General features: G+C 44.4%; 1 protein-coding gene across 1 annotated transcript in view; it reads left to right on the forward strand.

The window, feature by feature from the left end:
• Positions 1–12,625, forward strand: part of PTPN13 (protein tyrosine phosphatase non-receptor type 13) — a gene marked incomplete at its 3' end in the record, with an annotated part of 651,945 nt that overhangs the window by 463,316 nt on the left and 176,004 nt on the right. The window contains 1 exon segment of the mRNA XM_030190609.1: positions 10,263–10,348. Coding sequence (XP_030046469.1) covers positions 10,263–10,348 — 86 coding nt within the window.

Below are 12,625 nucleotides of genomic sequence, written 5' to 3' on the forward strand. Positions count from 1 at the left end.
TTAGGACATATTGTACTGTGCTTCTGACAGGGTGAATGGCAACTCCCACGAAGGCAGTTAAGCAGTGTTCCTGCTGTGGGACCTGCCAGCCAGCGTCAAGGAGTTGCAGTGTGTTCAAGCTGGGAATTCTGCAGGGCAAGGAGGAAATGGTCAGTGGCAGCACATCTAGGGATTTGGAGCAGCATACAAATATGCCAGGGTCTTTGGGCTGACTGGAAGGACAAGTGCACAGTTTGATGCAGGAGAGCACAGGAACAGGCGCCACTTTGTCGGGCCCAACTGGGAGTGAAGAGCAGCCTCTTTCTGATCACACACAGAGCACAGCTGCCATTTTATAGCCTCAGGGTTTGACAGAGCATTCAGCTTTGTTGGGATCTTTGTTTTCTCTGGAATTTATATTGCTCTTAATACCAGGCCCATTTACTGAAGCAGAGATAATCAGAGTTGCTGCAAGGTGCTTCAGTTTCTGCCCCCTTCTCCTCAGCCTCTGAAGAGATCTCATTTAGCCTCATCTGCTCACTCCTGTTTCTGCTTTTTCCCTCCTTACCTGATATGGCCTCAGTTTATTCAGAGGAGGAGCTATCATTGAAGGAGCCGTTGGAGGAGGGAGATGATCCGAAAGTACTGAGCTTGTTCCATAAAGAGGAACTCAGTACTCTTATTTCTGAAGCACTGGAGGTGTTTTTCATTGAGGAGCCTTCTTTGGCATCAGGAGTACCATCTTTGGCGTCAGGAGTACCATCTTCATTAATCATGAGGGGGCTTAGAGGTCCATTTTTATAAATGATCTAGAGATGGGAGTAAGTAGTGAGGTAATTAAATTTGCTGATGACACAAAGTTATTCAAAGTTGTTAAATCACAAGAGGATTGTGAAAAATTATAAGAGGACCTTACGAGACTGGGAGACTGGGCATCCAAATGGCAGATGACGTTTAATGTGAGCAAGTGCAAAGTGATGCATGTGGGAAAGAGGAACCCGAACTATAGTTACATGATGTAAGGTTCCACATTAGAAGTCACCGACCAGGAAAGGAATCTAGGTGTCATCGTTGATGATACGTTGAAACACTCTACTCAGTGTGCACCGGCGGCTAAGAAAGCAAATAGAATGTTAGGCATTATTAGGAAAGGAATGGAAAACGAGGACGTTATAGTGCCTTTGTATCACTCCTTAGTGCAACCTCACCTTGAATACTGTGTGCAGTTCTGGTCACCACATCTCAAAAAAGATATAGTGGAATTGGAAAAGGTACAGAGAAGGGTGACGAAAATGATAAAAGGGATGGAACGACTTCCCTATGAGGAAAGGCTAAAGTAGCTAGGACTCTTCAGCTTGGTGAAAAGACAGCTGAGGGAAGATGGAGCTCCCTTACCGATAACACAATGGGAGGTGGTGACAACAGACACCAGCAAGTCGGGTTGGGGAGCTCATTACAGGTTTCATCTGGCACAAGCACCTGGAGTATCAGTGAGAGAACAGGAGTATCAGTGGTCAGTAAATCGCTTGGAGCTCAGAGCAGTGTGGAATGCCTTACGCGTCTTTGCACCCTTTCTGGTGGGGGCCCCGATCTGAGTTTTCTCTGACAATGCTACAGCAGTGGCTTAGATCAACCAGCAAGGTGGGACCCGCAGTTGTCTGATGGCGGTGGAGGCATCCTCCCTCATGAGTTGGGCAAAGAAAAATCTTCTCTGCTTGTTGGCAGCTCACATCGTGGGGTCCTTGAACATAGAGGTGGACTTTCTCAGCGGGCACTCCTTGGACCCAGGAAAATGGGAGCTATCCAGCCAGGGGTTTCAGCTGATAGTGGACCAATGGGGTTCTCCACTTCTGGACTTGATGACGATGAAAAGGAATGTCTAAGTGCCCAAGTTCTTCAGCCATTGGAAAGAACTGGGCTCATTGGGGATGAATGCCCTACTGCATCCCTGGCCAGAGACATATCTACTGTATGTCTTCTTTCCTTGGCCCATAGTAGGCTGTGTGTTGAAAAGGATCACATTACAGTGGGGTGGAATAATTCTTGTAGCCCCGGATTGACTGCAGAGGCCATGGTAGGCAGACCTGATTCATCTGTTGGACGAGGGCCCTCTCCGTCTTCCGCAGGTACACGGCATACTGAAACAAGGTCCGGTGCTCAAGGAGAATCCATGCCTCTTTGGTTTTATGGTTTGGCCGTTGAAAGGGCTCAGTTGAGACGAAATGGCTATTCTGATTCAGTTATTCCTACGTGGCTTCAGGCTTGGAAATGCTTTACAACCATGGTAGATGTAAGAGTGTGGAGGATGTTCAAAGGCTAGTGTTCTGAGCACTGACTGTCTCCCTTCTTTGCTCAGATGGTGCACATCCTAGCATTTCTCCAGACAGGTCGGATTGGCAATGGGTTCTTTAAAAGTTCAGGCTTTGTCCTGTTTCAGAGGCTGACTACAGAAGATATCTCTTGCATCTCATCTGGATATTGATTCTTGTGGGGAGTGGGTTACTTGCGGCCTCTCTTCTGTACGCCATGTCCAGAATGGAACATTAATTTAGTCCTTTGGGCCCTTCAGAAACCTCTTTTTGAGCCACTCTGGAAGGCCTCTTTGGAAGATCTTATGCTAAAGACAGTGTTCTTGTTGGCTGTTGTGTCAGCACGTAAGGTTTTGAAGCTTCAGGCTCTCTCTTGTCGGGATCCCTTTCCTTGCGTTTTGGAGGCAAGGGTCTCCCTGCGCATAGTTCCTTTCTTTCTTCCAAAAGTGGTATCAGCATTTCATCTCAACCAGTCTGTGGATTTTGTGTCCTTTTGTGGAGAGGACGAAGTGTCTCGGTATTCTTCCTTAAAACTTTTCAATGTGCATAGAGTCCTCATTAGTTATCTAGAATTCATAAGTAAGTTTTGCAAATTAGATAGACTGTGCCTTGGCCTCATGGCTTCCAAGCCCACAATTGCTAGATGGCTGAAGGAGACTATTACATCAGCTTATTTGCTTGCAGGACAGCAGGCTCCTCAGGCCTTGTGGGCTCATTCTACAAGACATACAGTGACATCCTGGGTGGAGACTACCTTACTGTCTCCCGCAGATATTTGCAAGGTGGCAACATGATCAATGCTGCATACCTTTGCCGAGCACTACAGCGCAGATGTGGCATGCTCAAAACCAGTTTTGGGGCTTCAGTCCTCAGGGTGGTGACGGTGCTAGGATCCCACTCACTCTAGGGTTTGCTTTTGAACACCCCACAGGTTCTGGAATAGTGGGAAACAATGCATTGGAAGGAGAAATTAGGTCTTACCTGATCATTTTCTTTGCATCAGTCCTTGCCAATATTCCAGAGGCACGCCCAAGGTTTCAGAGATGTTTAGCTGGGGCAAAGTAACGGTTCAAATATCAACTGTCACCTTGGATGGTGCTTCCTGCATATCTCTTGTTCTCTACAGGTTGTTCAAAGATGAAAGAGGTCAACACATGTGGGACACTGTCATACTGGGGTACAAATTATATCGTAGTGATAGGGTGGATCGAATTGGTGGAGGGGTAGCATTGTATATTAACGAGAGCCTTGAATCAAATAGATTCAAAATTTCTATAGGAAACAAACAAAACATTTCTTGGAATCACTGTGGATTGAAATTCCATGTGTAAAGGGGAAAAGGATAGTGATAGGAGTGTACTACTGTCTGCCTGGCCAGGATGAACAGATGGATGCAGAAATGTTAAAGGAAATTAGTGATGCAAACAAACTGGGCAACACAATAATAATGGGTGATTTGAATTACCCCAATATTGACTGGGCAACTGTAACATGCTAGGGAGGTAAAATTCCTTGATGAAATCAAGGACAGCTTTATGGAGCAGCTGGTACAGGAGCCGACGAGAGAAGGAAAAATTCTAGACCTAGTGCTTAGTGGAGCGCATAATCTGATGCGGGAGGTAATGGTGCTGGGGCCGCTTGATAACAGTGATCATAATATGATCGGATTTGATATTAGCTTTGAAGTATACATATGAAATCAAATACGTTAGCGTTTAATTTTAAAAAAGGAGACTATGATAAAATGAGAAGAACGGTGAAAAAGAAACTTAGAGGAGCGACTGTGAGGGTCAAAAATTTACATCAGGCATGGATGCTGTTCAAAAACATCATCCTGGAAGCCAGGCCAAATATATTCCACGTATTAAAAAAGGAGGACGGAAGACCAAACGACAGCCGGCGTGGTTAAAAAGTGAGGTGAAAGAAGCTATTAGAGCTAAAAGAAAATGCTTCAGAAAATGGAAGAAGGAACCAACTAAAATAATTAAAAAACAGCATAAGGAATGTCAATTCAAATGCAAAGCGCTGATAAGGAAGGCTAAGAGGGACTTCGAAAAAAATATTGCGTTGGAGGCAAAAACACATAGTAAAAAAAATTTAGGTATATTAAATGCAGGAAACCAGCAAAAGAATCGGTTGGACCGCTAGATGACCGAGGAGTAAAAGGGACAATCAGGGAAGACAAAGCCGTAGCAGAGAGATTAAATGAATTCTTTGCTTCGGTCTTCATCGAGGAAGATTTGGGTGGGATACCGGTACCGGAAATGGTATTCGAAGCTGACGAGTCGGAGAAACTTAATGAATTCTCTGTAAACCTGGAGGATGTAATGGGGCAGTTCTACAAACTGAAGAGTAACAAATCTCCTGGACCGGATGGTATTCATCCCAGAGTACTGATAGAACTGAAAAATGAGCTTGCGAAGCTATTGTTAGAAATATGTAATTTGTCCTTAAAATCAAGCGTGGTACCGGAAGATTGGAGGATGGCCAATGTAACGCCGATTTTTAAAAAAGGTTCCAGAGGAGATCCGGGAAATTATAGACCTGTGAGTCTGATGTCGGTGCCGGGCAAAATGGTAGAGACTATTATTATGAACAAAATGACAGAGCATATTCAAAAGCATGGATTAATGAGACAAAGTCAACATGGATTTAGTGAAGGGAAATCTTGCCTCACCAATCTACTACATTTCTTTGAAGGGGTGAACAAACATGTGGATAAAGGTGAGCCAGTTGATATTGTGTACCTGGATTTTCAGAAGGCGTTTGACATAGTACCTCATGAAAGACTCCAGAGGAAATTGGAGAGTCATGGGATAGGAGGTAGTGTTCTATTGTGGATTAAAAACTGGTTAAAAGATAGAAAACAGAGAGTAGGGTTAAATGGTCAGTATTCTCAATGGAGAAGGGTAGTTAGTGGGGTTCCCCAGGGGTCTGTGCTGGGACCGCTGCTTTTTAACATATTTATAAATGACCTAGAGATGGGAGTAACTAGTGAGGTAAATTTGCTGATGACACAAAGTTATTCAAAGTCGTTAAATTGCAGGAGGATTGTGAAAAATTACAAGAGGACCTTACGAGACTGGGAGACTGGGCGTCTAAATGGCAGATGACATTTAATGTGAGCAAGTGCAAAGTGATGCATGTGGGAAAGAGGAAACCGAATTATAGCTACAGTGGGGGAAATAAGTATTTGATCCCTTGCTGATTTTGTAAGTTTGCCCACTGACAAAGACATGAGCAGCCCATAATTGAAGGGTAGGTTATTGGTAACAGTGAGAGATAGCACATCACAAATTAAATCCGGAAAATCACATTGTGGAAAGTATATGAATTTATTTGCATTCTGCAGAGGGAAATAAGTATTTGATCCCCCACCAACCAGTAAGAGATCTGGCCCCTACAGACCAGGTAGATGCTCCAAATCAACTCGTTACCTGCATGACAGACAGCTGTCGGCAATGGTCACCTGTATGAAAGACACCTGTCCACAGACTCAGTGAATCAGTCAGACTCTAACCTCTACAAAATGGCCAAGAGCAAGGAGCTGTCTAAGGATGTCAGGGACAAGATCATACACCTGCACAAGGCTGGAATGGGCTACAAAACCATCAGTAAGACGCTGGGCGAGAAGGAGACAACTGTTGGTGCCATAGTAAGAAAATGGAAGAAGTACAAAATGACTGTCAATCGACAAAGATCTGGGGCTCCACGCAAAATCTCACCTCGTGGGGTATCCTTGATCATGAGGAAGGTTAGAAATCAGCCTACAACTACAAGGGGGGAACTTGTCAATGATCTCAAGGCAGCTGGGACCACTGTCACCACGAAAACCATTGGTAACACATTACGACATAACGGATTGCAATCCTGCAGTGCCCGCAAGGTCCCCCTGCTCCGGAAGGCACATGTGACGGCCCGTCTGAAGTTTGCCAGTGAACACCTGGATGATGCCGAGAGTGATTGGGAGAAGGTGCTGTGGTCAGATGAGACAAAAATTGAGCTCTTTGGCATGAACTCAACTCGCCGTGTTTGGAGGAAGAGAAATGCTGCCTATGACCCAAAGAACACCGTCCCCACTGTCAAGCATGGAGGTGGAAATGTTATGTTTTGGGGGTGTTTCTCTGCTAAGGGCACAGGACTACTTCACCGCATCAATGGGAGAATGGATGGGGCCATGTACCGTACAATTCTGAGTGACAACCTCCTTCCCTCCGCCAGGGCCTTAAAAATGGGTCGTGGCTGGGTCTTCCAGCACGACAATGACCCAAAACATACAGCCAAGGCAACAAAGGAGTGGCTCAGGAAGAAGCACATTAGGGTCATGGAGTGGCCTAGCCAGTCACCAGACCTTAATCCCATTGAAAACTTATGGAGGGAGCTGAAGCTGCGAGTTGCCAAGCGACAGCCCAGAACTCTTAATGATTTAGAGATGATCTGCAAAGAGGAGTGGACCAAAATTCCTCCTGACATGTGTGCAAACCTCATCATCAACTACAGAAGACGTCTGACCGCTGTGCTTGCCAACAAGGGTTTTGCCACCAAGTATTAGGTCTTGTTTGCCAGAGGGATTAAATACTTATTTCCCTCTGCAGAATGCAAATAAATTCATATACTTTCCACAATGTGATTTTCCGGATTTAATTTGTGATGTGCTATCTCTCACTGTTACCAATAACCTACCCTTCAATTATGGGCTGCTCATGTCTTTGTCAGTGGGCAAACTTACAAAATCAGCAAGGGATCAAATACTTATTTCCCCCACTGTATATCATGCAAGGTTCCACTTTAGGAGTCACGGACCAAGAAAGGGATCTAGGTGTCGTCGTTGATGATACGTTGACACCTTCTGCTCAGTGTGCTGCTGCGGCTAAGAAAGCAAATAGAATGTTAGGTATTATTAGAAAAGGAATGGAAAATAAAAATGAGGATGTTATAATGCCTTTGTATCGCTCCATGGTGTGACCGCACCTTGAATATTGTGTTCATTTCTGGTCGCCGCATCTCAAAAAAGATATAGTGGAGTTAGAAAAGGTGCAGAGAAGGACGACAAAAATGATAAAGGGGATGGGACGACTTCACTATGAGGAAAAGCTAAAGCGGCTAGGGCTCTTCAGCTTGGAGAAAAAGCGGCTGAGGGGAGATATGATAGAGGTCTATAAAATAATGAGTGGAGTTGAACAGGTAGATGTGAAGTGTCTGTTTACGCTTTCCAAAAATACTAGGACTAGGGGGCATGCGATGAAGCTACAATGTAGTAAATTTAAAATGAATCGGAGAAATTTTTCTTCACTCAATGTGTAATCAAACTCTGGAATTCGTTGCCAGAGAATGTGGTAAAGGCGGTTAGCTTAGCGGAGTTTAAAAAAGGTTTAGACGGCTTCCTAAAGGAAAAGTCCATAGACAGTTATTAAATGGACTTGGGGAAAATCCACTATTTCTGTGATAAGCAGTGTAAAATGTTTTGTACTTTTTGGGATCTTGCCAGGTATTTGTGACCTGGATTGGCCACTGTTGGAAACAGGATGCTGGGCTTGATGGACCTTTGGTCTTACCCAGTATGGCAATACTTATGTACTTATATGTACTCATCTGGTTATTGTTTAAGGTTGTGTTTATTCTGAGTTTGTTCTTCTTGTTTGGACTGGATGCAAAGAGAGAAATGTCTCAACTCAGTTTTCAGTTCTCTATCTCCACCTGCTGGTTGATAGACACAATTATTGGACAGATTTTGGAAGGACTAAAGCAGTGCACCTTTGTCAGGAGGCAAACTGACCCCATTGTCCAACATCTCCTTCCCTCCCTCTCCCCGGTCTACCTTAGTGTGTCTCTTCATTATAGAGTGGCCTGGCCTCGAGGGATAGGGAGGCTAGAGGGGGAGAGAGATGTTGGAGAAGGGGGTGGAGGGATCGATGCAGGGGACTGATGCTGGAGCCAGAAGTATAGAGGACTGGGAGAGAGAGGCAAGAGATGTTGGACCTTGAGGTTGAGGGAGGCGAAGGGAGGGTTGCCACACAACAAGAGGTAGAAAGGGAAGAAAGAGGGAGAGGAGAAATGTTGGACAGAGTGGTGGAAGGGAGAGATGCTGGATTGAACAAGGGAAGGAAGAGAGAGACATATGTTGGACTGAAGTGCAGGGAAGGAAAAATGTTGGACCACAGGGACAGAGAGGGAGGAAAGAGAGAGGGATATACTCTGGACCATGGAGCAGCTGGAAGGACAGCAGGAAAGAGGGAGGAATGCTTAACCAAGTTTTTTAGGGTGGGGGAGAGAAACAGAGATGCTGGATTACAGGGGGAGGGAGCAGGAAGGAAGAGAGATGAGGTACAAAGAAGATGCTGGGTGGGGGGTGAAGTGGAAGGGACAGGGACAGGGAGATGTCAGGCCATGGGGAGAGTGGAGGGGGAGAGTGAAGAGATTGCTAGGTTACAAGGGTAGAAGGTGGATGAGAGAGGGAAGATGCTGGGAATGATGAAACCATGTGGGAGAGCCCAGAAGAGGGGGTGGCAAAGAGAAAAGTGAGAGCATAGTGAGTTTACAAGGTAGAAATGTGGTGGGAGGGAGTAGAATGCTGAGGAAGGAGTGAAATGAAAGAGCTAGGGGTTGAGAGAAGAAAATGGGAAGTTCATAGGGAGGTGAAAAGTAGAATGAAAGAAAAGGGAGACAACTGAGTAGACATAAAGGCAGGAAAGAACTAAAAGCAAAAAATAATTGTCAGAGACAGGCCATCTATCTATATATATAAAAGGCAAGACCAACGTTCTATGAAGCCTCCAGCCGGAAGTGTGAAGCGCCAGAGATATCCGGTTTCCCCATGAGTGAAGGAAAACAGCACAGCACGAAATCCCTCGCTCTGTAACAGTGAAGGACTCAGAGGGGGAGGGGAGAGAGATGCCCTCACTCTCTCTGTAACACAGAACAGCAGGAAACTTAACACTGAAGGACTGGACTCCAAGGGGGGAGGGGGAGGGAGAGAGGGCAGAGGGCAGGGACACACACTCCCACATGCACACTCTGAAGAAAACCTTGCTAGCCCCCCCCCCCCCCCCCCCCCCCCGTTTCATTTGCATCAGAAACGGGGCTTTTTTTTACTAGTGAGGGAATAAAACAAGAAAGGAGAAAAGACAAATAGCAGCCACTGGAAAGAGAACTAGCAGAAGACAGATGGAAAGCAGAAAATAGAAAATGGGACCAACATGATGGAAAAATAATATGTCCAGACAATGGCAGAAAAAGTATTTTATTATGAATTTATTAACTGGAATGGGAAATATACTTGGCAAATGTCTTTGCACTGTGTTCAGTACAAAAAGGAAATGATTTTTATTTCTCCACTGTTGCACTACATGCTGAGTTTTTTGCCTTTTTATTTCTAATTTGTGATCACTTGTTCTATATTTGGTGAAGGTGTTTTGGTGTGTGGTAGTAATAGCAGAGGGTTTCCTCCTTAATTTCTGCCCTGGGCCCCAGCATGCCTGGCGTTGTTGCATCTGGCAGGGATTCCCAAACTCACCAACTGAGGACCACCTCCAAAGGCAGCCAGAACTTCCTTGTCCAAACTCAGCATTCAGTTTCAGTGTCCCTTAGCTGCTGATGCTGTCATCCCACGCCTTGGTGAAAACTGAGTTGGTGGCACCAGGGGGAAGGGGGAGCAGAGAAAAAATTTCATGTCCACCCACTTTGGGCTAAGACCCACCCAAAATTGACTGTCTATGCCACTAAGTGAGTCTAGCACAGAAAGCAGGAGACTACCACATAACTACAGATAAAAGTAGCTGCTTTTGAAGAAAGCTGCCATTCTTAATGAACTCAGCTACAATTACAATCTTTGGAGTCAGGAATTCACCTGAAAAGTTTTTATGTGAAGAAAACTGCATTACTAAGCACACAATGATAAACTGGGTTTCAGCACAGATAGCAATGTGTTTTTATTCTAATCAGCTTCTATTCAAGCCTTTCTTTCATTCTTTCCAGGAGACCGTGTGCTGTCTGTCAATGGTGCTAGTCTGGAAGGTGCTACCCACAAACAAGCTGTGGAAGCATTACGGAACACTGAGCAGGTACATAGTACCATTTAGCTTAAACAATCAGATTACACTAAGGACCAAATTCTATAAATGACACCGAAACATCAGCGCCAAAAAAAAATAACAGACTGCAATTCTTTAAACGACGTTCAAAATTAGGTGTCATTTATAGAATAGCACTTAGCACCAAGATCTGTGACTACCTTTAGGCGTGAGCATTTACACCAACTGAACCCTGGTGGAAATCCTTGCACCAAAATTAGATGCGGAACCCCCTTATTCTAAGCACACATAAACTGCGAGAGCACCCCTGATCTGCCCAGGACGCTCCCATGACCACACCCCTTTGGAGCTGCTTTTAAATTTAAATTGATGCCAGTTAACACCAATAATTGATAGGGCCTAATTATCAATGCTAATTGGCTCTGTTCAATTTAATTGTGTGTGCAAATATTTAGCACCATTTATAGAATTTGGAGGTAAATATATAGTTGTTAAATGCCTGGCTGGTTTACTTTTCTACTATTACTACTACTACTACTACTACAAATCATTTCTACAGCGCTACCAGTCGTACACAGCGCTTCACAATTGAACATGAAGAAAAGACAGTCCCTGCTCAAAAGAGCTTACAATCTAAATCAGAATAGACAGACAGGACAAATAAGGGATAAGAGTAGGACAGACAGGACACATAAGGAAAGGGGACTATTGAAGAGAGGAAGACAAGATAAAGGTTACGAGCAGGTGACAAGTTAGGAATTAAAAGCAGCATCAAACAGGTAGGCCTTTAGCCCAGATTTGAAGGCGGCCAGGGATGGAGCTTGACGTAATGGCTCAGGAAGTCTATTCCAGGCATAAGGTGCGGCGAGATAAAAGGAACTGAGTCTGGAGTTAGCGATGGAGGAGAGGGGTGCAATTAGGAGAGATTTGCCTAGTGAACGGAGTTCCTGGGAAGGAGTCTAGGGAGAGATGAGGGTGGAAAGGTAGTGAGGGACAGCAGAGTGAATGCACTTATAGGTCAATAAGAGGAGCTTGAACTGGTACTTTGTAGTTGACTGTTTTCCCTGTCTAAAAGAATTGTTAAAATGTTTCCTCTTACACTGAAAACACTATCAAACTTTCTATGACCACGACTCCATTTCACGGTTATAGAATGCGCACAACCCAGGGAAGCAAATGAATGACAGGCCTAAATTTATAAGCATAGCTTTTTTTTGTAATTTATAAGCATAATTTTTAAACTCCTAAATTAAGATGAATTTTCAGCTGAAAGCTTAGGGGCCCTTTTACTAAAGCTTAGCACGATCTAACAGAATTATCATGTGCTATATACTAAGAAGCCCGTGGGTATGAAATGGGCTTCTTGGCATTTAGCGCATGCAAAGTTTTAGCAAAATGACTCCTTAGGCTTATAAATTTGCCTGAAAATAGGACCCAACTCAGCTTTTTTGAATATTGTGCCTTATATATTTCAAAACAGACAAACCAACCTAGCAATCCATAATTCCCCCCCCCCCCCCCCCCCCCCATGAGTTTCCCTGACATAGAAAAAAGCAACACAAACCCCAAGTGGACCCTTTGTGACAGGATTTTCCTCCTGCCTGGCATCATTAAGAACTGCATGTGCCCTCATTCCCCTCCATACACCCAATATCCTGTTTTTTAATTGTATTGTGATACTAATGTATGAATATAATTTTGTTTTCTTCTTTTTGGTGTTTATACATTTGTTTTGCCTTGCTTAGTATCGCTGGGGATAGGCAGGTAAAAAATGAATAAGAGAACTGAAGTGATGTCCACCTTCCAAGACTGTTAAAACAATTCCAGAGCGGAAGTTGATTTCCCTCCTGATTCCCCTTTCCTCCATGTCTAAATATGTCCCTGCCCTTCCTGTGGCACCACCGAGAACCAAGTGCAATGAGGGTAGGGGGAATCTGCCAAGAGGAAGAGGCAGATCAGGGAACATTGGAATTTTTTTAATGGAGGCTTAAGAAAGGTTGGATGATCAGATTTAGGCCGTTATTGCAGTACGTAAATGTGTCTGGTGAAGTTTAGCTGGTTGGTGCTGAATATCACTTGAAGTAACGAAGTACGAATCTCAACATTTGTCTGGGTACAGCTCCAACTGTAGAGGCTGTGACTAGTTCACCTATTGGCTAGTTAGTTAGCGTCCTTTTACTAAGCCACAGTAAAAAGTGGCCTGTGCTACTGCGTGCTGAGCCATTTTTACTGCAGCTAGGAAAAAGGTCTTTTGTAATGGAGCAGTAAATGGCCGTGTGCTAAAATTAAATGTAGTGCATGGCTATT

Source organism: Microcaecilia unicolor, chromosome 2 (assembly GCF_901765095.1).
Source record: "Microcaecilia unicolor chromosome 2, aMicUni1.1, whole genome shotgun sequence".
Classification (NCBI taxonomy): Eukaryota; Metazoa; Chordata; class Amphibia; order Gymnophiona; family Siphonopidae; genus Microcaecilia; species Microcaecilia unicolor.